General features: G+C 42.2%; 1 protein-coding gene across 5 annotated transcripts; it reads right to left on the bottom strand.

The window, feature by feature from the left end:
* Window positions 1-366: 366 nt before the first annotated feature.
* On the bottom strand, window positions 367-26,626 carry ubap2l (ubiquitin associated protein 2-like). 5 transcript variants are annotated; one of them, XM_072370901.1, is made up of 30 exons: window positions 26,553-26,626; window positions 25,105-25,242; window positions 23,060-23,137; window positions 21,724-21,834; window positions 20,874-21,048; window positions 20,467-20,568; window positions 20,302-20,347; window positions 17,340-17,384; window positions 16,460-16,566; window positions 16,066-16,125; window positions 15,911-15,963; window positions 15,663-15,748; window positions 15,254-15,434; window positions 14,889-15,084; window positions 14,441-14,781; window positions 14,154-14,326; window positions 13,591-13,711; window positions 12,358-12,397; window positions 12,053-12,251; window positions 11,861-11,927; window positions 11,331-11,658; window positions 10,399-10,487; window positions 10,242-10,295; window positions 10,050-10,131; window positions 8,013-8,230; window positions 7,569-7,674; window positions 6,261-6,386; window positions 3,426-3,493; window positions 3,104-3,298; window positions 367-1,910 (listed from the first exon to the last, which is right to left on the bottom strand). In XM_072370901.1, exons 2-30 carry the CDS (start codon window positions 25,198-25,200, stop codon window positions 1,815-1,817), a joined length of 3,639 nt encoding a protein of 1,212 aa, XP_072227002.1. In that variant the 5' UTR covers window positions 25,201-25,242; window positions 26,553-26,626; the 3' UTR covers window positions 367-1,814. The 5 variants fall into 5 exon arrangements, with proteins under 5 accessions (XP_072227002.1, XP_072227003.1, XP_072227005.1 ...); XM_072370902.1 differs by lacking the exon at window positions 26,553-26,626 and adding an exon at window positions 26,371-26,539; XM_072370904.1 differs by lacking the exon at window positions 6,261-6,386.

The raw sequence follows: 26,626 nt of genomic DNA, 5'->3' as shown, positions 1-26,626 counted from the left end.
GGCTTAACTGTAATGGAGTCAAAAGTAAGATCAGAGCAAACAGAAACACTTAATATCACCTATATAAAAAATAAAATAAAAAATAATCAAATAAAATTTCATCCAAAATTCAACTGGCAGCAAGATGACCACTTAATTTAGGTGACATCTGGTATTTTAGTAAAGGTTTAGTTAGATTCTGCTGCTGTCCTAGAGTCTCAATAAGCCTAACCAAACCAAAAGCCTCCACATCAAAGGTATCCAAGCTATCAAAACATTTTTTTACATTTTTAATGAATTGTTACCTTATGAAACTGTCATCAAACACCAGGAATTGCTGTTAAGTTGTTAGAAGAAGAGATGCCGCCACATTCACAAGCCACAAGAAATGGTTTATTAAAAGACATCAACATCCAAAATGATGAAAATGTCTTTTTCTTGTTTATTTACTTAATATTTATATATTTTTACAAAATAAAAAAACAACAACAAAGAAACAAACAAAAAAAAAAGCTAACAAGTCTGCAAGGATTTGAGAAGGAAAAAAGAGAAAAGCCATCGACAAACAGGGACTACAGTACTTGTTTTTTGTGTTTTTTCTTTTTTTATATATGTACAAGACAGTTTATCCATTTAATTTTTTTTAAAACGCACAGTACAAAAAGAAAAAATAATCACTGACGGAAAAAAAAAAAAAAAAAAACCCAAAACGAACAAAAAAAAAAAAAAAAAACCCATAGTACAATTCTGTCCATCAGTATTGGATGCTGTAGATTTCCCTACAATGTTCGGGGACAGGTGGCGGGGAGCAGGGAGGAGGAGGTGGGTGGGCGGGGGCCTCGGAAACAAAATAAAACACACTGGAAAGGCAAATTGGGTGTGTGTTGGCCTTGGAAAACAATTCGTAACGTCTGTCAAAACAAGCAGGACCCGATGCGACGTACTTAGAATTCATGAAAACAGTAACTGTACAAGCGCTGGATAATGAAAAATCCTGTGCTAGGCCAAAAACAAAGCACAGTACAAGCACGGCCCCCCGTGTGTACGAACATGCACGCAGTCACATGACAAACACACTTTTCCTCACAGTCCAAAGCCAGTGAGCTCGCTTATATGTCTTTATATATAATATATCTATATTTGGTAAAAAATAAACTTCACAACTCTACCAATTTAGAGAATTGTTTCTTCAAACTTAAAACGACATAAAAAAAGAAAGAAAGAAAAAAAACATTCAACAGCAAATTGTTTTGGGGATACTTTCTTTTTTTTTTTTTCGTGGGAGGGAAAGAATTTCCATCAATATTGAAGAGAGGCGAGTTGAGGGTGAGAAATACAAAACCAGCCTGTCCCCCCCACCTTCAGATATTACTTCATTCCTCCCCCTCTGCCAGAAATAAGTGGGGGAAAAAAAAAGAAAAAAAAAAGAAGAAGGAAATAAAAGACCATACGAGGAAATGTTCATTCTTTTAGAAAACAGTTCTATGTTACATACAGGTCAAAGAAAAGGGGTGGGGGTTCATCACAATACAAATTCCCAACTTTCTCTATAATTCACCTCTTGATTTCTATAACCATTGAGCTCCATTTATCTCACCCCCGCCCCCTTGCTTCTAAGCCCCTCCTGTCCCTCGGTGCGTCTCAGCAGGGCTCGTTCTCTCGGCACAGCACCTCCTCTGACCGGAGTCAGAGCTGCAGGAGTGCTGGGCCAAGAGACTGGGGAGGGAGATCTCTGCAGGAGGAAGAGGGAGTTTATATGTGGAGACTGTTTGCAGAAAGAGTGATGAGCCTCCCTGTCAGCTTGAGCGGTGTGGGAGGGGCCCGGTCAGTCGATGTTAGTTGGCCCCCCAGTTGTAGCTGTTGTACGCCGACTTGTTGATCTGAGACTTCTGTTGAATGGACGCGTTCTGGTTACGCTGTCCGGTGCCGCTCTGTCGAGACAGAAAAGAGGACAAACGTCACGAGGTGTTGGCACTAAATACCGCACTCTGGTTTTCATCTTCAAAAGACACGTTTAAAGTCGTCTCAGGAGCTTTAAAGTGATCCACTCATCACATCTACATTTGCATAGTCAAACACAGCACCACACAAGCTTTGAAGGTTTAAATCATCAGTTTCAACCTGAACTTCACAGTCAAGTCAGGGCCTGTACATCCACTTATATTCATCACATAAGCCGTGGACACTGTGGTGGCAGCTTTCATTTCTGAGCACAAACAACGCTTCTAAAGACCGCAGGATGCACTAAGCAGCTATGGATAAACGCGTATATGTAATTAAAAGCAAGTATATTGCCGGCTCAAGACACAAGCATAACAGAGTACAATACTTCTAACACTAACCACAAGTGCAGACCAGAAAAACAATGTAAATCTGACACCAAATCTCCTCATATCCTGCTGCTGCTTTGAGAGGAGCTCTTCTACACCAAGCTGACGACAGGAACCGGCAGCACTGACACCCCCTGAGGTGTCAGTAGCAACAGATAAAACAGCTGCTCTTAAAACCTCAAACTGCTGACTCTGTCGTTCAATGCATGCATGTGCAAGAGGAATGGAGCAGGAGCTTAGAAAATATTAACAAAAGTAACAAAAATGTAAACAAAGCAACATTTGCATGAAATCAGGACAATGTTGGGTCAGTATTTGACATCCTGCATGGTTTTAGCTCGGTCATGGGCCGGTTCTCTGTGATTCACAGGGTCTGACGGAGCCGACGGTGCGTTACGCACCGAACAGACGACAGACAGACGTCACAGATGCTCCAGATGGCCGTTTGGCAGCTTGGTGCATAACAACACTAATGAATGCTATGAAATGCGTCTCCTTGTCTTTTCGAACAAAGAGCAACAGCCCCAACAGGCTCATTACAGTCCGAACTGAATGTTGAAAAAGAAGAATGTGTCACTCTCAGACCATCTTCTACTTAAACATTTCATGGAAAAAGTTGGAGCATGGGTGCCACATCTTCTGTACTTCCCCAGATAAGTGAACAAACATGATGATGCTGGGGGGTAATTCCGAACCCTAAATACAATTCAGATGGTGGTTTTTTGACAGATGAGGTCCAGCTGCAGTCAGTGGGAAGCACAAAATGAAAAGCTCAATCCGAGCATGTACACTACCTGCCCATCTTGCTGCAGGTGGTGGTGCAGAATCTGAGAGTGGGGTTGTTGGTGCGGGGCCAGGATGTGCATGAAGGGGGCCGGAGCGTAGCCAGCGGCGGCTGGGGGGTTGATGGGCCCCCCGCTCCCCAGCGCCGAGGGCAGGCTGAATGACGCCGCTGGTGTCCCAGCGTGGAAACCCTGCTTTTCAAACGACTGCAGGAGGAAGTCAGAACCAGGCCAATTATGTCACTTCAACCCGCCCACATGGACAGAGAAAAATAAGCCCCTTCTTGTGAAGAGGAGCGAAGAACTTTCATCTAAAACCATTTTCTGTAATTACCTGCGTCTTTGTGTAAACGGACCCTGAAATATCTGGGACCCCCGTGTTGCTCGACGTCACAGAAACTCCTGCAGAGACAGGGGAAACAGTACAAATTCAATCTAAAAACTGGTCAGCTGACCACGCATAGATGACCAGCACCCCCCCCAAAAAAACATCCCCAATCCAACCATGACCAGCTGCAGGGTTGTAATCAGATTTGAACAAGATTAACTGCCGTTTGGTGAGATTAAAAGAAAAAGCTTCCTTGATGATCTGGTGTTTTTCTGCAGCCGCTGTACACATGAGCACTGCATGGTGGAGACTTTCAGCTGGAGAAGTGATCTCTCAGCTGGAATGTGAGGAGGGGCTGCGGCTGAGTGTCTGGAGCACAGAGGAGGCAAAACGCGATGCCCAAAGTAAACCGTGGAAACCGCTGTTTCCTTTGCAACTGGCCAAAAATAGCATCTGGATCACGCTGTTGTGTTGATATCGTAGCATGTAAAGAAAAGCGAGGAGTGAGTGAAGAGCAGCAAATAGGTCAGCAGAGAGGAAAATCGGCTGCATCTCTCTCCAGCTCACACGATTCACTCTGTGGCGGTAATGCTGCGAAGCATTCGTTGCTTCGACCGCTGATGTCCTGGAGGCTTTACTGGAGGGCGGTGTGGAAGGTCTCCGCGAGAAGTGGATATCCAGAAGTGGACATCCATGTTCGCACGTACCGCCGCTCCGGAGCATCTGCAGAACAGTTCAGGGCTCCGGTGCTCGTGTGAAAACGGCTCAGGTCAGCACACGCTCACTGATGGTTTCAAAAGGCGAGGAATGAGATGAAGAAAGACAGGGATGAAAGAAAGATGATGCTGAGACGTGTCAGCCGGTGTCTGGTGGATACTGCCCCCAACCCCCGTATCACCATGGAGACACAGAACAGGGTCAACTCGTGTGCTGAACGAGGCTGACGCTTGACCCGTAAACTTTTCTTTTTTTTTTTTTTAACTCAAGACATGAGGCCAGAGGCATTTTCTTAAACCCCTGCTGCCTTCAGTTCCCTAAAAGTTGGATGAGAATGTGAGAAAATCTGAGGACGACTGAAAAACTGAACAGAACCAGGAGTTAGAACAGGTCTAATCTAAACAAGAACACTGTTGGACTTTGTTTTGAAAGTCATTGTGGAAAACTGTGTGTAATTATTCCCACTTTTTCTATATGTTCAAAATGCACCTTAAAGGAATATTTCTTAATACTCCCATCAGCATAGAACAGGATCATTATAGTTGCTATATGCTAATGCATGTTCCATTTATTCTCACAGCAATCAAAAACAAATTGTCCCGACAAAAACTGGCCACAACATTCTTCAGCATTCTCAAAAACAAATCTGCTGAAAGCTCATCGTGGTAAACTGAAGCCCAAAGAGCAACAACACAAGGGAAAATCGACCCGAATCCTTTTACACGTGTAACATTCACACTTTAAGGAAATGATCCCACACACTGTTACCGTGTCTAACCTCGCTGTAGGAGGAGTTGTCCAGATATCTAAGACTCGGCATAGATGCCAGATGACTTGTTGAGAGAATCATCTGGCAGGGATTTAAAGATGAACTTGCCATTCAAAAGAACCTTTCCTTGATAAAGTTTAGCTTCGATCCACAAGATTAAGCTTTATTCTTTCTTGTTTCCCCCACACCGACGGTCACATTCACAGAAGGAGCCGTTAAGAGTATAACAAAAGGAAACTACGGTGCATTTTAACACTATTTTCTGAAATTTTATATAAAGAAAAAAATGTTTTAGACTGAAATGATGAGCGAAATCAAAGAAAAAGACAATAATGTGCAGATGTGATTCATTTAGCTGTTTAAATCATTCTTGGAGTTGGAAACAATAGTAAAGGTAAATAGTATAAATAAGTTAACACATTTTCTTTTAAACTTGTAGTTAATTGAAAAGGTTACAGAAGTGTTATAAACTAGAAACAGAGAAATTCAACAGTTTTGGGAAGAAAAATCAACATTAAGGCAAAATCTAATGAAGATGTGCAGGTTGTGGTGGAGCTGAGTTCCCAGTGTAACCAGTGAAGGTAATCTACTGTGATGGGTAGGAGTCCTTTTGTTTTTCAGTGCTTGATGCCGAGTCACAGAAATACCACAACACAACATTTCAGTAATGGCCACAGCGCAAAGATGCTGATAATCAACCCCCCGACAGACTCCTCTGCAGGACACACTTGCTTTCATTTGTGAATGGGGTGGGGTCGGGTGCACACCGTTGCAGCTGATATTCAACAATCTCCCAGAGCGCAGCATTATTTTGAGTATTGCAGTGTTTTTCTTAACCTTTCCTGAGTTGTAACCTACTTTATTCACAAAAAAAAAAAAGAAAAAAAAAAGTGAACGCATCTCTGTGGAGACAGACACACCAGCAATGATGACATGGATGAAGAGCAAGCAACACAGAAAACAGCACCGAATCAACCAGGAGTAACTCAATCAATATGTAGCAGCCAGGATTGTTGGAACTTACCACATTTTTAGCACTAAACCTGATTATTAAGCAGCACAGCTGTCAAAAAAAAAAATCTGATGACGAGTTACCCTGGGAGAAGTCCGGTGACAGAAAGAATGGCAAACAAGGCTTGTAGGAGCGGCAGGCTGCCCTGGACTATCTGAAAGCACACGTAGTGTGAGGGTTTGCCCTACAGGCGCAGCTCACCAGCAATGAGGCGAAAGGAACGAGAGCAAAGAGGGGGGAGAGGGATGGCAGGTGACACGAGGAGGAAGACGGGAGGAACAGGGTTTTGTTTTTTCTTTTCTCTTTCTTTCTTTCTTTCAATTTGGCATGTGGCGGCACTCACCGACTCCAGGCCCGGTGACAGAGCTGGTTGGCTTGTTTTGTGCAGAAGCGGCAGCGGCCACAGCAGTGCCGTATCCGCCCTTACAGAAATCCCCACTCCCTGAAGCCTGGCCCACATCCTCATAGCCTGCAACAGTCAGACACACAGCCGCAGCCCACAGCGTTAGACACACCAGGCAGGGGAGGCAGACCTGCATCAAATAGCACTTGCAAATAATCCGCAGTTTGTTTGTTTGAAGTTGAACCTCATGAACAGTTTTCACCAAATTCGGACAATACAGATGGTGTTGAGGCCCCTCTGCTGTAATTATCTGAATTCGGACACCAACTGCAATGTCTGAATGGGAAAACCTGTCCATCCGGTCCAACAAGCCGGTCGGAATGATCGCCGACATCATTTGCAAATACCATTTGACCAAAGTCTGAGGGAAGGAGGTGAAGGGAGTGAAGGGGGCAGGCAGGGTATGTGTGTGGGAGGGGTGGAGAGTGAGCTTGAGTTGGGTAATGGCAGAAAGCAGCAGATGGTGCAGCTTAGAACAAGTAGGTGATGCACGTTTTGTTGGCAGGTGACAGGGAAATAAAATCATAAGAGAAAACATTGAAAACAAAACACTGAATTACTGAAAAAGAAAAAAAAAGGGACATAAATCAATGGTGAAGAAATAAAATAAAAAAAAAAGCCACAAGGAAAAATAAACTGAGCGCAAATAATGGCCCAAACAAGAGAAGATGATGCCTTCGTTTGTAGAAGTTTTTAAGATCAAGCTGCGTGAACAGGACGTGGTTGATGGTAAAACCCCTGGAAAAACTTCCCTTTCTGAAATGAGCAAAGCAAGCCATGGAAGACAGCAGGAAACCAATCATCTAACTCCTCCATTTTCAAACTGAAGAAACTACTGAGGCTTCATTTCCATTTCCCATTCCATTACTCACTAGACGTCATTTCGAGTTAAAAGAGTAGAGTTAAGGTGCTTTTGTCTCATCAAATTCTTCAGACAGTTCCCTCTTGTGCACAAGATTTATCGCGTTCTGTCACTTTTTTGGATTCTTACTTGGAAGTTTTGAATATTAGACAAGAATGTTTCAAGCCATGAACAACGGTCTTAACACAAGCATAACAAATGCCATTACACAAGCACTGTTTATGCTTGCAGATGCTGCGGCGCTTGAATGAAGTATGCACCCCGACACCGAGATCAATGGGTTCATCGTGACAATCAGCACAAAGTTACTGGTATGCAGGTATATAAGGCAGGACCTGCATGACCCTCTTTACATGCCGTTTTTCAACATCGTTTCATTTGCTCACCAGTGCTGTATCCATGGGAACCATAGCCACTAGCCTGCTGGAAGGGTGTGGCTGATGCGTTGACGCCGACATTCACACCGTGCTGCTTTGACGAGGTAGGAGCCACCTGGCCAAACAAAATCAAGGCATGTAAAGTCAGGAAAGAGGAAAAAGGCAAATGATTCAAATCAGATGAAGGTCAGGAATTTAAATATTCAAACATACTGCTCTTAAACATCAAAATACAAATTGTTCTTGTTACAACAACAACATGCACACAAAACGTTTACATTTTCTAGTCACGTCATATTCTTTCTTTTGTCTCATTTTCCTTGTGGTAATATATTTCTGTTCTATGATATCATAATCAAGGAAAAAGTCAAGAAAAACAGACTAAGGGTTAGAGTTGGACTATAATACAGCCAAGCTAGTCAAGTCAGCTTGTGAAGAAGCTCCTTTTCTCACCGGAAACACAGCAGGTCCATATTGGAAGGTATTGGGCAGGCCTGGCATGCCAGTGTAATATGGGAGGCTTGTGTAGCTGTAGCCAGGCGGCAGCGCCGGGTTGAGAAAGGGCTGCTGTGTGGTGTGATGCGTCTGGGTCTGATTCTGCTGCGTCTGAGCCAGCGTGGTGGCTGGAGCCGGGGACGATGCATCACCTCGACCAAACTTTGATAAGTCACCTGAAAAATCCAACCACGGGGAGGACAAGAGAGGTGAGGAATGAAATCAAAGGTTAAATCTTAAAAGTGACAACAGACATCTTGGTTTGCTGTAAAGTGCCATGCAGAAGGAGGCTGAACAAGTCATCACCACCATTCTAAATTCTTATGGTAAACAATGTAGATCTAATCATTAAGGATCATGAGGGTATTGAATAATTATTCCTAGATTATAAAATATGCAGAATTAATTAATAAATGAATTCACATGTCACACTAATTGTCATTAAAAGTATTGATTGGACAGCAGCTGGAAACCCTCATTTAACAGTGCTTTATAACCACCTAATTCCATAAACTTATATACTCTTCTACCACTGTTTTGAAGCTTTATTCTGCTTTCTATGCACAAACTGGACTTGCATAGATTCTGAAATTTGTACTCTTTTGTACTGAATGTGAAGGTTTTGAACAGAATCTATTCTGAAAAGAATCGCGATCCTCTGAATCTGAATAGCGTCCTCATACCTCGATATAATGTTAAAGGTAACATTCAAAGTTAGGCTGCCATCTCACAGGACGTGGTGTGCACCATGCTTGCTGTGCGAGGTCGGGCACAGATCAGAGAAGACAGATCAGCACGCACAAATCATGTCCAAGTTTGGTGCCAGTGGCAAGGCATATCAAGGGAGTAGCTCCTTTTTCTAACTGCAGACTTGGATATAAGATGCACCTCTAAGCTGTTGAAGAAAGCCCTGTTCTGCCTTTTTTCTGCTGCTCGTGTTCCTCTCCTCAGTAAAAGTGCTTGGGCTTATAAAATCCTGAGAGCAGGGCAGGAGAGCTTAGGCTAATCCAGGAGCTGCCCCTGTACAATGGAAGCCTCCAAGTCTACTTCAGGCTAAGTGGGGAGCAATTTGACAGACTATTGGGGAGAGCAACACAGAAATGAGAGGCAATTTTAAGCACCCATCACTCTACACAGTGCGTGGCGATTTTCTCAAGTGGGTGATTTGTTGAAATCTGCCAAATTTCCACCAAGTGGTTGCCTGGACGTGTCGTCACAGAGCGCTGTGCCCCGGCTGAGTATTTCAACTTCGGCAAAGAGCTGATGGACAACACGCCCAACCCTGCACTGTGCCCCATTCTCGTGTTGTGAAACAGAGACAGGGGGTTGAGGTGCATACCCTATCCTATGTAGATGCCCCATTCGTCTGATGCACCAGATTGTTTGTTATATAATTCATCTAAGAAGCTGTTACAGAAAGGTGTTAGGGAAAAAAAAAAAAAAGAAGATGGCCATCAAATCTACTTGACAGGTACTTCGATGAGCCTTCAGTCTATCCCAGTATATAACAGGCCAAGTCGACCAAATGAGTAAATCAAGCTCTCCTCCAGGAAAAGCTTACATTGTTCATCTTTAATACATAACTGGAAATGATTTCTCTTGGTTCATACACCCAATAACTGTATTTACGCTATTCTATTTTAGGAGCTAACATTGTTGACTGCGGTCACACCTAAAACCTGCCAGCAGCATACTGACTGGATGGCAACAACAATTACAAAAAAATAAATAAAAACAGCTCTGGGACACTAAAAGGAATCCTGCCGCTGCTTCTCCAGTTGTCCTTACTTCCTGGTATCATATGAAGTCAAATCCGCTCGAGGGCACGAGCCCAACATGATCCATTTATGATGATCCACAGTTAACTGGACTGACATCCTGCCAGACCTGGTTTCACTCAACCACAAAACCAAGTCAAGTAATTCTTTCCTCCTTTTTTCTCCTTGACGTTAAGCACAATTTCAAAGTGCAGGTAAGCTTTAAAACTTAGTTTACCAGAGTAAGGGTTGCTCGTCAGACTGCCCTCTCTCCCTGTCAGTGCCGTCGTGGGAGTTGCAAATGGGATGCTGTAGTAATCCTGGAAAAGTAAAACAAAATAGGACGCATAAATCATGAGGAAATGACATACGGCTTGAGGTTAATGTTGTTCTCCTAGCATCGAAACACTTTTCAGGAAACAAAACCCACCAGCGGTATTCTCGTCTGCAGCATCTGTAGGTCATCATAGCCGTACATCTGAGGCTTTAATGAAGAAAAGAAAAAAGGTCAGATAATTACTAAATCAGACACAAAATAATCTAATAAGCACAAGTAAAGGTCATCACTGAATTTGGCTGAAACTCACAGGGTAGGCATGCAGTAGTCCAGGAGCCATAATGTATGGATTGGGCAGTAGAGGGGGCACTCCAGGTGGCAGGTTTGGAGGTGCTTTCCCTGTACACACATTAAAAATTTTTTTAAGTATTTACATAACAAATCAGAAAGGGCAATGCTGCTTCATCATGTACACTGAAAGCAATTCCAACTTTCAACTTAAACTAGAGAAGCAATGTATTAATGTTTAGTTTAAAATCAGCCAGTTCAGCCTCAACGTTGTCTAAAGGAGGACATTCGTCCATGAAAAAGCTTCTGCATCTCAGTTTGTCAGGATAGATCTGTAACTTCAACCAGAGGCTCCAAATGTCTCGCTGCACTTCATCAATAAATGACCAAAGTGAATTAGGTATTGCGCCAAACTATGCTCCACCAGAGTGAGAAGAGAGGACAACCTTAATAAATGAGTGTGACAGAAATGAGGAACAATTGAACACAAGTCAGAAAATGAGAACAAACACACTAGTAATGCTGAGGAAATTGAGAGTGTAAACTGCAGCTGCTGACAAAATGTTGCCTTTGTGCCAAATAGAGATTAATGCTCATCAGTTACAGTCTTTTGGAATAGTTCTGTCACTCACAAAAATTCATAAAACCATCAAATAGACCCGAATGCTTACACGGTTATAAATCACTCCACAACACCAAGCAGTGCTGGGAACTAGATTAGTTTGGGAAATCTGTTTTTGATATCTGGTCAAATGCAAATCTATGATGAGAAAAATGAGGGATTCGAGAGGAGTATTACCCATAATAGGCTAGATGCACTTTTCTTTAATTATATTTCATTTCTCTACTTGGTGTAAACTCAGAGAATATATGAAATAAGCTTGGCCAACAGTCTTTAAGGCTAAATGAAATATTTACAGGTGGAAATCATCGCTTATTTGTGAGCTGTTTAACCTGAGGATGCTGCAGAGCTGCGTGTGGTTGAAGAGGTTGCTGAAGAGGGAATGGTCGAGGATGTTGTGGAGGCAGAAGCGGTTGCAGGGGCTGCTGATGGGGCACCCATGGAGGCCACGTTAAGGCCCATGGCCAGACTGCTGACAGGGCCTAGGCCGGATGCAGCTGAGACAGTGGCAGGGCCCACCGAGGACGCCTGAGGAGCTCCGAGCGACACCTGCGCTGCACCCACAGAAGAAGCGGAGGAGGGCACTGATGAAGACTGCACGGCTGAGACAGAAGAAGGAAAGGAGGAGTGCAGGCTTGAGTCGCCGTCTACGCTGGGATGCTGTAGAGATGGAGGAAGAAAGATGTGCTTAGAACTAATGAGATTACATTTCCATTACAGTACATGGACATCTAATGTGTCTGTCTACCACCACAGGAAATGCAACTTCCAAAATGCTAACAGAAGAGGGAGAAACCGATAAACAACTTGTTTTTTTCTGTCCGAGACAAATCAAACTGACATGAGCACATAAAGATCTCACCATTAAGGTCGAGTTAGATGTCCGGACTGAAGATGGAGCAAGGCTGTTCTGTTGTGATGGATGAGAGCTGAGAAAATGACAGGAAAGTTAAGGGGATCTTCCCGATGCCACGACGTCACACCTTATTACCGATCATTTCTTTAACATTAAGGTCATAACTAATGAGACTGCTGTAATCCAACTGGATCTCACTTGTTGTGCTGTGGAGGGGGGATGGTGCTTGGCGGCAGGTCTTCATTGTGCCCAAGACCGCTAAGTGATGTCTGATTGGATGAAGTCAACAAGGAGGCAGGGCCCGAGCCACTGTCTGCCAAAGTGCCCATGCTGGAGACCGATGCTGGCGTGACCGAATCAGAAGTCTGCTTGACTGATACTGCAGAGCCTGCTGCAGCTAGGGAGGTAAATCAGGGTTTTTATTGGAAGAAATTCAAATAAGTATGATGACAACAAATTGTGGGCGTCAGCTATACTATACTAGCAAGGAAGTAGGCGCTTACCTTCCACAGATTGCGTCGCCTGCATTGAACTGAAGCCATTCTGTAAAAACAATAATGAACGTGAGCTCATAGGTTTCTACAGAAACAGGCTATTGAAAAAAGTAAAAGGGGAAAAAAAAGTGCATTACAATCAACACAACCTAATTATGAGGGGGTAAAATGACACCATCTTCATCTAACATTCAGTTTAGTCACTAAACCTGCTCCCTTTGTAAATTAAACGTTCAAGTTTTAAGACATTAAGGCCAAATTCTATTTCTTAGAGTTAGCCACTCTGAGGACAGTTACTGGGTCTTCTGGTTGACAAAAAAATATTTTAAATAAAAATATCACCTCACAGAAAGGGACACACCTACAAGCATCTAATATAGCTTCGGTTGTCACCACCTCTGTGTATGTAAACAGAAGCGTTTAACATTATCACTGTGCATATGCATGTTCTGTAAACACTGGTGAACCACCTAATGCAAGCTTATTAAAAGGCCTTCTCATTAACAGCTGTAGTGTCACAAATGATCTCACATTACTCATACTGTTTATTCACTGTTATAATACATCCTGCTGACATTTTCTGTAGCTGCTACATTCCTGGAAATAAGTCGTTTTTTTATTCTGTTTTTTATATTTTATTCTACTTTAAATGAACTAGTGTGTTTATGTACATTATCACCAAAGCTCAACTAAGTCCAGTGATTACTACAACTGCAGAACTGGATGATTAGTTTATCTCATTGTATTTTACAGCAGTGTGGGATGAATTTTGCAGTTGTATGTAGTATATCAGAGAAAAAGTCTTCAGCACCTGGAAGTGCTGCTGGATCAGTTTATGACGAGTATGAAAGACTGAACAATCTTCTTGTACTTCACTAGATGCCATTTAGAGTATATAATGGCAATAGAATCTGTTATAACATGACACAATAACACGTGCAAGCTGTTAACATCTGATGTAATCATTTAATTAAACTGTGTCTAAAAACCTCCGAAGGGTCAGGTAACCCTGCCACTTCGCCCTGTCCGTCCATCCCTGAAAAGAGCGGGTGAAATGGGACCCAACAGTAACACTAAATGCACCAGAAATATTCAAACAAAGACTTAGTCATTTCTTTAAAATACAGGAACAAGCAGGGGTTGAGCATCTTGCCCACGGTGACCTCTCTACAAAACATTACACTTACATTACCATTTCAAATGTTTCTGAATTTAAAACGGAAGGGGAAGCTATGGTCTTACCTTGGGCTGCATATCCTTCTGAGGAGAGGAGGAGACTGAGGGAGGATAACGCCGCGTCTGAGATGCTCTCTGATCGTACATGTCCATCTGGCTGGAGTTGGAGAGAGCTGGAGTCGACTCACTGCAGATTGTTATGGTGATGACAAGACCAAATTTGATTTGAGTATAGTTGCATACAGATGAGTTATCATTTAAATCATTTTTAAAAGACTAGTCCATTCACTTCTGTCAATCATCATGAATCATCATGCTGCATTAAAAATAAGGATATTGAGAGACTTTAAATGCTTGTTGTACAATTGTAATAGAAAAATAAAAAAAACAGCATTCATTCAAAAAAAATATATCCAATATGCAACTTCAGCTGTGCATCATTCACATAAAACTTTAAATAATGTAACATTCATGTTTTAGAGGTGTACACCACCTGGAAAAGAGATGAAATCATTACATAAGATGGTTTGACTTGAAGAGCTACAGGATATGATTCTTCTTCCATAAATATTCACAAATATTCACGCGTTTGGACACATTTGCAGAGCTGTTTTTTGGAATTTACCAACCTGCTAGGGCTTGTGTAGAGGCTGTTCTGAACCTGGTTGCCTGGTGTTGTTGTGGCAGGGGTGGACTCGTAGTCTTGTAGGACTGGTTCTGACCCAAACTGCAGTGCTCCAAACTGAAGATTGAGGCCCGAGATGTCTGTTGATCCAGGCATCTCAACAGCCATAGCTGGAATCTGAGAACAATCAGGTGCATTTTGAGCTTTCCTTTACTGGAACCATCTTTTAAGATGAAAAGGTTTACATTCATATGCAAGAGCCTGTATCTTTTTATCATATATAAATTCTACCTTTGTAGTAATGGAAGTCCTCTTCTTCTGCTGTTTGAGTTTGTGTTGCTGCAAAGGCAGTGGACTTGAACCCTGGGCATCTGAGGAACTTGGGGACACTTGCTGACCTAGAGAAGGGACTGCTGCCATTTTGGGAAGGGAGGAAGCAGGTGGCGGCACCACATGGGCTGAGGATGCAGTTTGTTGTGGTAAGGAAGATGATGAGGAGACAGCGGAGGAAGGAGGGAGCCCTTTGTCCTGTAGGAAAACATCCAACATGGACGAGGCGGAGGTGGCGGCCTGGTAAGGCTGCCGCTTTGTAAAGGGCGTATGGATCCCAGACTCTGGCTGCGTCTTCATATCTGGACAATAGTGAGAATAAAACAATGATAATTCTTTAATAAACACAGATCAGTTAGGATTGTGTTAAAAAGAAAAAAAGAAAGATCTCCATTCTCTGCCATCTCACCATACTGTCCCAGTGAGGAGGCACTGGTGTCCCAGGATGAGGGGGCTGTGTTGGGAGGTCCAGTCTGAGGGTGCTGGGCCGCCAGCTGGGCCAGTGTCTGGGCTGTTTTATACTCCAGAAACTGGGATCCAGTGGTCCCTGTGCTAGCTCCCTTAGGGTCCCCAACTTCCCCAAAGCCCTTATTCAGCATGCTGACCTGCCGTGTTGATAAGATTATAAAACACAGTTATCACAATTATGCAAAACTGGTGCTGTATTCCTAACTGCTAAGAATTGATGTAAGTGAGCCCATTCATTTTCTTATGTGGTAAAGAAGAGGTTTAGATATAAAAGAGTTGGGGTGGAAAACTGCAACAGGTTCTCACCATGCTGTGCTGAGCATAAGGGGCGTTTGAAGATGTTTGGGAGAGTGGTACCCCTTGCTTGGAGTTGCTAAAAACCAGTGATTGGGACAAAGAGGGAGGCTGGTTAGCCTCGATGGGGGCGTTTTCTGTCTCAGAGGAAGAAGATGGGGGAGTCTTTCCTAACAGGACTGCAAGATCAATCCTACAAACAAGGAAAGATATTAAAATGGGACAATGAGACATTTTAAACCTAATTTTAGTCAAATAAATTACAGAACAAAACAGAATTATGCTGCTCAAAGTCATGCAAATGTGACACAAACAGTCCATTACTCTTCTGAAACTTTTAACTCGTTTAAATGATCTATTCTTGAATTAATATAATTTTTCCCAGAAAAAAAGTCTAATACTAGACTCCTACGCAGCCCACCTCTGTCCTTTGGTGATTGTAACATTCTCTTGAGGCAGAGGCATTGATGCCACACTGGAAGCTGTGAATATCTTGGTCTCCGACAGCTGCAGAGGTAAGGACAATAGAGGGTTGAAAACAACATATTTGGAATAAAATAAGCATAAGCTGCACCAAATTCGGTTAGACCTCAAATTATTCTTTAGAAGTGCTAACAAAACCTTATACTTGAATAAAATGTGAATGACGTTAAGCCCTGAAACACTCACATCCTCATTCCAGTCCTCAGTACCCCACTCCTCCGGGGCAGACCTCCAGGCACCTGCAAATCAAAGAGAAACAGTTCAATACCATCACATCAGGGAAGGAGTTACAAACAGAATAGGGAATGCAAAAAACAGGATCAGAGTGGAGACCAGTTTACCCGGAGCAGAGTCAAACTTGGGTGGGTAATTTGTTCCCTCTCCCGCAGAGTATTCCAACCCTGAAAACAAAGAAAACAACGAGGAGATTAAACAAGGTAGTGCTGATTGCAGAGATTACAGTTGGCAGAAACAGGTGGAATTTCTTTAGTCACCAAATTAAACAGACATCTGGTCATTAAAAATCTAATAGGGGTACAATGAATCTCGTATTCATGCGTGTGCAGGAGTGCACGGCTCAAAGAAAGAGCCCTGAAAAAAAAGTGGCTTTTGAACACAACCTTTCATCTTTACTGCACAAGCTTCTTTGGGAGCATAAAAATGGATAAACAGCGGCTGAATTAATAAGATTAACATCCTTAATTGTAGGAAACCTTTCTTAATAAATCAACTTACGCGCTCCTTCCTCTAACTCCATGCTTCCTGTGTTGTTCCAGGTACTGCCCCCTCCATAGTTTTCTTCTGTCTGGGCTGGCTCTGCATAGTCAGCAGGGTTGAATGTTCTGGGAAAGACAGAAGTGAGAGTTGAGAACTGAGTCCACGTGCTGACCATTCCCAAACAGCTGAAGGGGGGGGGGGGGTCAGCTCCAGCAATGACACTTGCCACAGCTGGCTGACTGGGGAAAGAAAATTCCTGTCTTGCCTACTACAGGTTAAGTTTTTCACATTGCTAGGCGTGGCACAAAAGCAGATCCAACCTAAGTTTTAACGAGGATCAAACCACCATCAATAAAGTTGATGTTCAGCTTTGCCTATAGAGCTTCACATACAGTTTAGGTCAGCCCACAATACTACCGTCATCATCGGGCTTTTGATTTAACAGGAACAATAAACAAAAAGAAGAAATATACACTTCCACATTTTGAAATCTGTGCAGACAATAAAAACTAACAGTACTCAGTAAGCATCTAAATGCTTTTTTTATTGTTTACTTCTCAGTGACAGTTGGCACCGCGTGTCTTTCACTGGTTTGACACACCTGTGTATGCAAAGAAAATGACAGCTGGTGCAACCTGGCAACATGACTGAGTGCAACAAGTCAGACTAAGCCAAGAAGCTTTCATTACCCATGTAAGATCCTTCCTGTGCAAATCAAGATGCATTTCAGGCTTGCATGAACACATTCAACATCACACTTTAGTAAGCTCACATCTATTTATAGAAAGAGGAGTCATAATTTATGTTTTGATAATGACGGATTAAACGGTTTTACGGTACTCAAAAGTCCCCCTTCAAAAAGCAAGAATAACAGGCACACCAGAGGCGATGCACTCACCTCTCACCTCCTGCAATATCATATCTGGACCCCTTATCAATCTGGCTTTAGAGGAAAAATAATGGCAATAATTACAAGAGGAACAACAAATTAAAAGTAGAAGATCAATCTTTTCTTTTTCACACCACATCCCAAAGCAGCAGCATAAGCAAAATGTCTTGAAGCTGCTGGTGCCGATACTGTAATAACCACTCTGCATTGCAGAATGAGTGGGTGAGCAGTGCAAAGTAAAGCAATGTGCTTTGAGTCACAGTGGGTCAATACACAGTCCAGGAAAACCTAAATCACCAGAAGGATAGGCTACACAAACATAGCTGTTATGCAAGAATAAAAGCAGAGTAGTGCTGTTCATTAATGAAGATTCTCCTAAAGAAGAGAAAAGAAAAAAATAAATAAATCACGGATTTCAATGACATTTAAATAAGCTCAAAGCTTTAAAACAGCCACACAGAATTCCTTTGTCATTACATAAGTCTGCATTTAAAAACTCTGCATTCCTTACAAAAATAAATCTCCATTCCAAGTCTGCTCGTCTCTGGTCTTCTTACCATTTTCCTCATGAATACACACACACACACACACACACACTTGGTCATGAACCTTACCTTGGCTCAAAACTTGCTGGCCTAATTCTACCTCTGTTTGCATCAGAGCAAAACTGCTTCAACATTTATTGCATCAACTATGGATTTCAACCAAATTCATAGGCTTAACAAAGAGACTAGACTACCATCTCTTCTGTCACTCTCTTTTCTGTAAACTTCATGATTAATTCAAATACAAGGACAGCTCACAGTTGCCTCATAGACGAAACACTGCAAGCACCACGAGCCAAACAATGAGATGCAACTTATCAAAACAATCCAACTACACACTGGAGGGAATCATCATTCTTAGCAAAAGCTTCTGTATTGAGCATCCTTACACAGGGTTACATCAGCAATACATCCAGTCTGAATATACCAAAAAATAAATAAAACAAATTGATTTATGCTGCCAATGCTAAAGAGGCCTGAGTGAGCACTTAAAGCACTTCACTTTTTGCAGGTCTGCGTGACTGTCAAAAATCAGTCATCCTCACTAGTTCACAGTGCTTTTCACCACGTGCAGTCCAAGCATCTTGGACCAAGAGGACTGAATGCACCAACTACATGTGCGTCTGGAACAACCTCCATTCAGACAAAGACAATTTTAAAAAAAAAAAGAAAAAAGCAATGAACAAAAAGACACCATGAACACGTGTTTTCAGGAGAAGCTTCAGAGGTGAGTCACATTAACTCACATTTCTACAATGCAGAGATCACATATCCATTTATGGGGAGCTTCAACACCAGAAGATATTTAGGACCGCTGGTGCATTTTTAGGGTCCCAATTTGCACAAGCTAACCTTAACTCAACAGGCTATGCTGGCTGGCACATATATTGTGCAGCTTCCATTCCCACAGCTATCACTAACTATCAATCTAAGAGCTTGTCTACACCAAGCTGACAGTCTGCTGCCTGGAGCATCTGTGACCATCTGTCTCTCTTGTCTTTTTGGTGTGTAATGCTCCGTCTGCACTGCCGGACCCCGTCAAGGCGTTTTTCAGCCGATTCATCACATTTAACTGCCATCGGATCTGTCAGTGAGAGATTGGTTGGTCAGTGTATTGAATTAACTCTGTATAAAAGGTAATGTGACTTCAACTGTGTTATTTCTAGATGTGTAAAGCCTACCTTTTTCTTTTCTAAAAAGCATGCATGTACAAAATCCATACTGTATGTTTGTTTTAATTGAATGTGACCATTGTATGTTGGAGATGGCTGCTAAAAGCTTCTTTTAAATGTGCAAAATACCAATGTCACATCCACACCTGTCAGGATAATCACCATCATCTTATCACACAGCAGTAAAGTGATCAAAGACTTTATCTACTTAAAAGGCTTGAGTGCTCCCTTAAGCAATAGCACTAAAATGAATGGCAAGCTGGTAAACCATGTCTGCCAGCAACAAGAAGCACAGCAGGAACAACTGTTGTGGCTGTGAGGTGGGGAGTGAGGCAACAGTCAGCGCTCCACTCACCGAGGCCAACCTCAGTTTAGAAGTTATAGACACAAAGAAGTTCATAATATTCAAGTCAGTGTCTGGATCAACACGTACTGCAACAAATGTGCTTAAAATTGTTGCACTTTTTTACAACAGTGAGGAATATAAACTACAAATATCATAAAAGAGGTTACGTAATCTCACTTTTAGCTTTTGCAGTACTGTTTTACTAGATATCTTACAAGTAGCACGAAAGCTTTCAGTTACAGTCTGGTAATCACCGAACTGCATACGAGCAGACATTCGTGCACATGTTACTGTGGTTACAAAGTGACAGAAAGATTTATTCATGCTCCTATGAGGAGGAAGCCACATAGCTGTTGAAATCAATAGAAAAAGCCACCTTTGTTACTTAAACAGACGACTACCAAATCTAAGTACCAAACCCAGTTCAACAGCGATGCTGCCCATACGATGACATGGAAATAAGTCAAGAATGCCATCACAAATACTTCCTGTGTTGTGACACCTTACTGCCCGTTTAAAATGCTAAACCATCAACTGACTCACTCGTGTATGCACACACAGAGGCGTGCACGCACATAGTGAAACAGAGACAAAGAACACAAAAAACAGACTTATTAGTGCTACAGCCCAGGGCCAGAGAGCAGAGACTGGAAGGTTAATAATTTGGGTTCCTAATACCCTTCTTTGTGGATTTATGTAAATTTCACTCTAAATAAAGTGTTTAGACACTGTACTCTCCACAGAGATCCTCAGCCCACGCTGGTCCATCCCATTGGCTGATGTATGTCCTCCCTCCTTTGGATTAAGCTTTAACAATAGACTGAGGTCCTGCTCTCTGGTGACCATGGCAACAAGTAAAAGTGGAACAAAAGACCATATGGATTTAGGCAACACAGGTATTCCCTTACCCCATGCCCTGCGCTGAAAATCTGCCACCCCGACGTCCAGATACTCCTGTGGTGGGGACAACAAGAGCTTACAGCACATTCTTAGTTTGAATTAGAGGGGTCAAAGAAAAACGGCATCAGATATATTTCTTTTACAGAGGAGTTTGAGTAAAGAGGATTACTTACCCACAGCTCCCCTTCCTCTACCTTTGCCCCGTCGGCCTCGCTCTGCTCCTCTCCCAGCTACCCCGGCTTTACCTCCATCCAAGCCGTTCTCCTGGCCACGAACTTCAGTGATGAAGAGAAAATGTCGTCAGATTAAGACACTGCAGTTCATGCAGACCACAAGAAAAATAAATGTATCCTCTGCTGCACATACTGGCATGGAATCTGATAAATTAGGGCCATGGTCGATGCTGAAATGCTCAATAATCATCGAAGCAAAATAGTCTGCGTTTAAATACAGCCCTCCAGGACTAAATGTGCAGCCTAAAAATAAAGTGTTGCTGTTTGGGGAAATCAACACCATCTATATTTTAAAGAACACAAGCAAACAAAAGTAAAACAGCAGAGTAGAGATGTTAAAAACTTACACTCTCGGCCCCTGCTGGCTCCACGGCCCCTGCGTGGAGCACCACCTCGACGACGTGCAGCGTCTTTCTCTCCTCCTTTCTCTCTGTTTTCTTTCCCCTCCTCTCCAGTGTCTGCCTGGTTGGTCTCCTTCTGACCAGACACCCCTTTCTTCTTACCCACCATTTCCCAGGAGTCCTTAAGAAAAAGTGTCACAGTTTCGTACCTTTATGTCAGCATGCTACTTAAATTTGAAAAGTTAATTCCAATGATGGTATGAGGACTCACTGAGGAGTTTATTGCACTCAGATCTAAGTCTTGACTACTTGAGTGTTAAATACCACTCGTGCATTTGTCCCAGATGGTACGAGCGGAAGATGTGTGGAGCAGCTCTGGCTGCAGCTACTTTAAAGTATCAAGTCCTCCACTGAAACATACTGATCTAGTTCTTTTCCAAATATTTCTTTCTTTGGGCCTTTATCGTGATAATTCAAGCAGCTTTATGATCATTGTGTGCTTTGATGCATTTCCACTCTTGTGGTTTCAGTTTTTGTTAATGTTCAGAAAACTATATTTTCAGCTGAAACTGGTATGGAACTATTAGTTTGTCCTTCTTGCACTTGCATTTTGTTCCAGGTTAAATTCATGCACTTCAAATTTTGTCCATACTTAAAAATATAATTGGTTTTAAGTGTGGACAGCAACAACAAACTAAGGGCAACTAAAGTCTTCTAGAGAAGAAAAAGCCCTGTGTTCACAACATGCTAAAATTGTCAAACACAGGACCAGTATAGTGTGCCCAGAATGAGTTATCTATGCCTGAGTAGCACTGACTTCTCCAGAATCTGGCCCTCTAACAAAGCCAATACTCACAGTGTCTGGGCTTCCCTCCAGCAACACGTTAATGGCTCTGTTGACATCCCCATTGCAATCATGCAGTGCGATCATAGACTCATCCTGGTCCTTGCCTGTGATGTCAATCAGCTGAAAAAGGAGGAGTGTTGTGATGAGACAAAAAGGTGACTCCTGGCATGCATTTCCAGGAGCTCATTTATACACACTTGCTGGTTATCACTTGGATTTCACATGGCAAATCACTTCAGTAGATCAGGTGTAGGTTTTTAGTGCTAACAGCCAACTACTAGAACATAATGAATGACTAGGTTTTTAAATAGATAAATTTTTTCCCCCTGTTTTGATGGAAAGTGCATATAACACAATGACAAAGCCAGAATCCATCAGGCTCAAACTGTGAAAGAGTGGTTCAGGGAGCATAAAACAGGTTTCACACATGGATCAGCCAAGACAAGAGTCTAGACCTCAACCCCACTGAGAATCTCTGGAGTGTCCAGGAGAAGAACTACACAGCGTTCCTCCTCTCTGGTCACCAATACAAGATATTTACGAAAAAACTAAAGCAACTCTGGACAGAAATGATTATCTTGACTCTGCATAAGCTTCTTGAGAACTATGCCAGTGGGAATGTGTGCCATAATCAACAAGAAAAAGTGAAAATCTGTTTGTCATTAAAAGGTCACAGGTTACAGAACAAGATGCCTGCTAAGAAATCAGCAGTATGTTCTTCACTTCATAATACAGACACATAACAGGTGGCTAACAGTATTTTGAGCACATGGTTCATCTTCTGTGAAGACTGTCACACCTTGAACTCCTTCAATTTCATGGAAATTATTACACACCATTATCTAGCATGTAAGAGATAACGTCTCCAATCAAAGAGTCTTACTGGCCTCTTATTAAACTTTAGAAGAACTTTATAAGACAATATTTTTTAGCAGAATAGACCTGCTACTCTGGAGCAGCTGTGGCCTACAGTCAACCTGAGTCCTCTCCAACATGCTGTCCTCTAATCTGTGCAAGTGTCATCATGATCACTGTTATCTATCACAGCCTCAGTGTCTTAGAATCTTCTTGTATCAATTGTCAGGATTTATAGCCCGTACCATCTTGCAGAACAGGAATTTTGTGCAGGATCAGTCAAATTCTTTTTATGTCACTAAAGACAACGGCATGGCTGAGACGGAGCAGTTTACAAGTCTGTGAATAAGTTTGGAGCAGAAGGTGCAACCACTCACACATCAAATGCAAAACATAGCAAAAGCAACTCTATACTGATAAGCCAATAAAACAAAGTGGTCCCATTACACAATGGGGCAACAGAAAACAGACAGGATGTACACCTGCTCACCTGTTTGACTTTCTCTTCAAAGTCTGCATCATTGTGGTCTGAAATCATCTGAGCGAGTCGAATCTGCTCTGCGGTGGCCTGTTCCAAGAGGAGTGAAACATCCAAAATTTGCATCAACAAACAGAAGCAAAAGATTTGCATTCTTGTAAAAGCGCAGAGAGAAACAAGTGTTTACAAAATCTCCAAGTCTGGCTCTAAAGTAGTTATGAGCAGATAACATTCAACAACAGCTTTGCTACAGATACAGCATCCACCTGAGTATTGTACAGCTAATAGCTACGCAGTTTTGATCAACTAAGCAGTTAGTAGTGCAAAAGGACACGGAAATTATGACCATTTTCTTTGAATCTTGACATGACCACATTTTTAAACAGCAAATTTTTTGAAAGTCGGGCATTTCATGTTTAACAAACTATCACCACAGCTTGTTTTGTGGCTAAGGATGCCAACATGAGGATTCTGTAAGTAACAGTTATTCTCTGATCATCCTGTTTTATTCATGAGGAACATCTCATAGGAGGTTCCAAGATCTCATAAGAAATTTAGTAATTATGCCTGTCAACTACCTGAATGAATGTCATAGAGGACGACAAAGAACCAATCACATGCTGAAGATACAGTTCATATGAGATATTGCTTTGTCATTAAATTTGGACAGAGGTTATTACAATACTATTGGAGCTTTTCTATAAACAATCTTCTACAATAAACTGCTATGCGTGATCTGAAAATAGTTCAGCTCATTCAGAACATGCTTTAATTGCTCCCCAAACACTAAACTGCTTCTGTAAGACTTCTGTGAAGTTACCTGGTAAACTGAGGTGAGTTGATCAGTGCTATACAACTGTAATAGTTTGATAGACTGATGCAGCAATTCATACAGCAAAGCCTGCATTAGTGAACCAAACCAAAGAATAGTAACTTGGAAAAACTCATTTTCTACACGAAAACTGGGAGCAAAAACATGCTGAACGTTCCTTTTACTGAAACTACTTTAACAGGAGAGGGACAGTGTTGAAAGAGATGGTGTGTACGACTGACTGAGAAAACAGCTTATAGAGAAGCAGAAAGAATACTGCTCATTAACATTCAAACTAAGATTTTATTTTTCCCATTTTGCACCAAATTTATGTTACAGTAGCACCACTTAAATAAAAAAAAAAAAAATAGTACGCACACTGGCTGTAGGCAACCTATAAAGCCTGGGAACCTCTTCAGTGAAAAGGTCTGATTTCAGGGAAACTCAAATGTGTAAAATATACAAACTACTTGTAAAATATGCACATACATACATACATACATACATGCTGTGGATGTCAATAAATATGCAGAGAGACAAACTGGCCATCGCATATTCTTCCATCTTGATGACTATGGTGTCTTGCACAGCGTAATAAAAGAAAAAAATGGGCACAATAAGGACAGTCACAGCCTTTATGTTTTTGCTGGAGTCAAAAAGTGAAGTCTGACAGTTTTTATAGTTTGCGATGTTGTTTCTTCTTTAATTGTGGGTGCAACAGTCTGCAAAGGAAAAAGCTATGGCAAGATATATATTTATATCTACAATCTTTAGGTATAATTTAGAAAGCAGGTCAATTTCAGTTGATGTGGTCTGAGAGGCATTATTAGACTTCTGAGGTGGTATACACTGGGATTTGGGGAAGCTATAGCGTAGGCAACAGTGCAAGTTCTGCACCTATCTGGCATTCACATTTAATTTGCACAAAAACCTGAGATTTTCCTCAACGTCAAACTGTTGTGATCCTCTTGTAGCACCTTCCTAACTTTGAGACTACTTTAAAGTTATCAAATCAGCTTTGTGATAGGGCTGGTGAAACCTGCCACAATCCTTTACAGATCATATTATGTTGAGATATACCTATGGTATTAAGGTTGCTTGTTCATTGCAGATGGGAATTATGAGATTTAAAGGAAACTCTGTATCCAAAAACAGGTACAATCTGGTAAAGGCCAGCTTGACTCATCTATAGATCAACCCCACTACAAGTCACTGTGTATGGGTGGAGTATGGTGAGTGAGGGTACCTGAGGCCTCTGCTTGTGCTGTGTCTGGCTCTGTGTCTGGCCCTGTGTTGGCTCCCAGCTGCCACGGGCTCGATTCCCGCCCATGGACGTCATCATTTACAGTATATACAAATAACAGTATTTACAAAGGAATAACACCTAAGGAGATAAAGATAAGAGGGGTGTTAGAGACCAGTGAGTACGTTCTACTTATGTCATGTACATGTCAGGAACATTTGAATTGTATTTCCTCAAAGAGGATGGAAGCTTATCATCTATAGATTTGGGGAAGTAGACAGAGATTTTAGCTTTGTTGTAAGAGACGCCTGGAAAAGGTTGACAAAAGTATTTTTCCCACCCTTTCTCAGACGTATCATTAACGAGCCGCGGGGCTGACCCGGAAAACTGACGTGCATCGATGCACTAGGTGATGCTGCTTTCAATTGTACAACTTGTTTACCTCTTATAAGATGATGCAATGCTTCATATAACAATATAGTCCAGTGGTGTTCACTTAGCCTATATTGTCAAGCAATCAAATATGATCACAAAGACCTCAATACGTAGATACAGGGTGTATACATATCACGAATGAGAAAGACCAGACAAACACTGTCAAGTGCATCAATAACTAATTGACACCCCCTGTGTTGGTCGGAGACCGCTTAATCTTCCACACGTTACGTAAAATCGTGTTTTGACTAACCCACAAACAAACCCCGGGCCAGGGCCCGTCGAACATATCCCACTTCCACTAGCCAGCCACATGGCCAAAATGCTAGCCCACTTGCTAATACTTGAGGAAAGCATCCAGCTCTGAAGTGGCGGTGGGCTTCCGCCTCTCACGGCTTTACCTCATGGCGACACGAGGCTAACTTTAACAGCCGCTAGCTAACTCGCTATCAAAACCTCGCTATACAAAGCAGCGTTCCTGGGGTTAGCTAGCTTAGCTTAACAGCCCACAAGTCAGTTAGCTCACCACCAACTAATGGGCCGGAATGCTTTCCCGTTCCACTAGATAAAACTAAACGTCCACGCTACTCAGTTGCCACAAACTGTCTGCTAACGACAAATCGCCATGCTAACTTACGTCGTTTCGCTTATCTGGGCAACGTTAGCTACGTTAGCAAATTAGCAGCATCATGTAATGAAGCAACACTCTGCAAAAATGACAGCCAATTTGGCCCTGGTATAACCCGATGTCCGGATGCTCGACATAATAGATGCCGAGGCTGCAGGTAGGCCTGCAGGCCGCTATAATGAAAATAAATAAAAAGCGATACTGACCAGAAACCCGGCTCAATATTATACACTGCTACACAACCGGCCGACAAGAGGGCTCGTTGCCGACCTTCTATGCAGATTTAGGGCAGGATATATAACTCCTACACTCAAAGTTGATATAACTAAATTGAGAAAATAAAAAGGGCCGACTCGCTCACACAATAAGCGAGAGCCTGTGAATTTACCTGTTTCTTTTCCACTCTGACACCACGGATAGTTGCGTCACGTGGTTTACAGAACGCTTCGAGGAAACCAGACC

This window comes from Leuresthes tenuis, unplaced genomic scaffold (genome assembly GCF_036924035.1).
Source record: "Leuresthes tenuis unplaced genomic scaffold, fLeuTen1.0.hap1 SCAF_18, whole genome shotgun sequence".
Lineage (NCBI taxonomy): Eukaryota > Metazoa > Chordata > Actinopteri > Atheriniformes > Atherinopsidae > Leuresthes > Leuresthes tenuis.
This window is presented reverse-complemented; position numbering and strand designations above follow the sequence as displayed.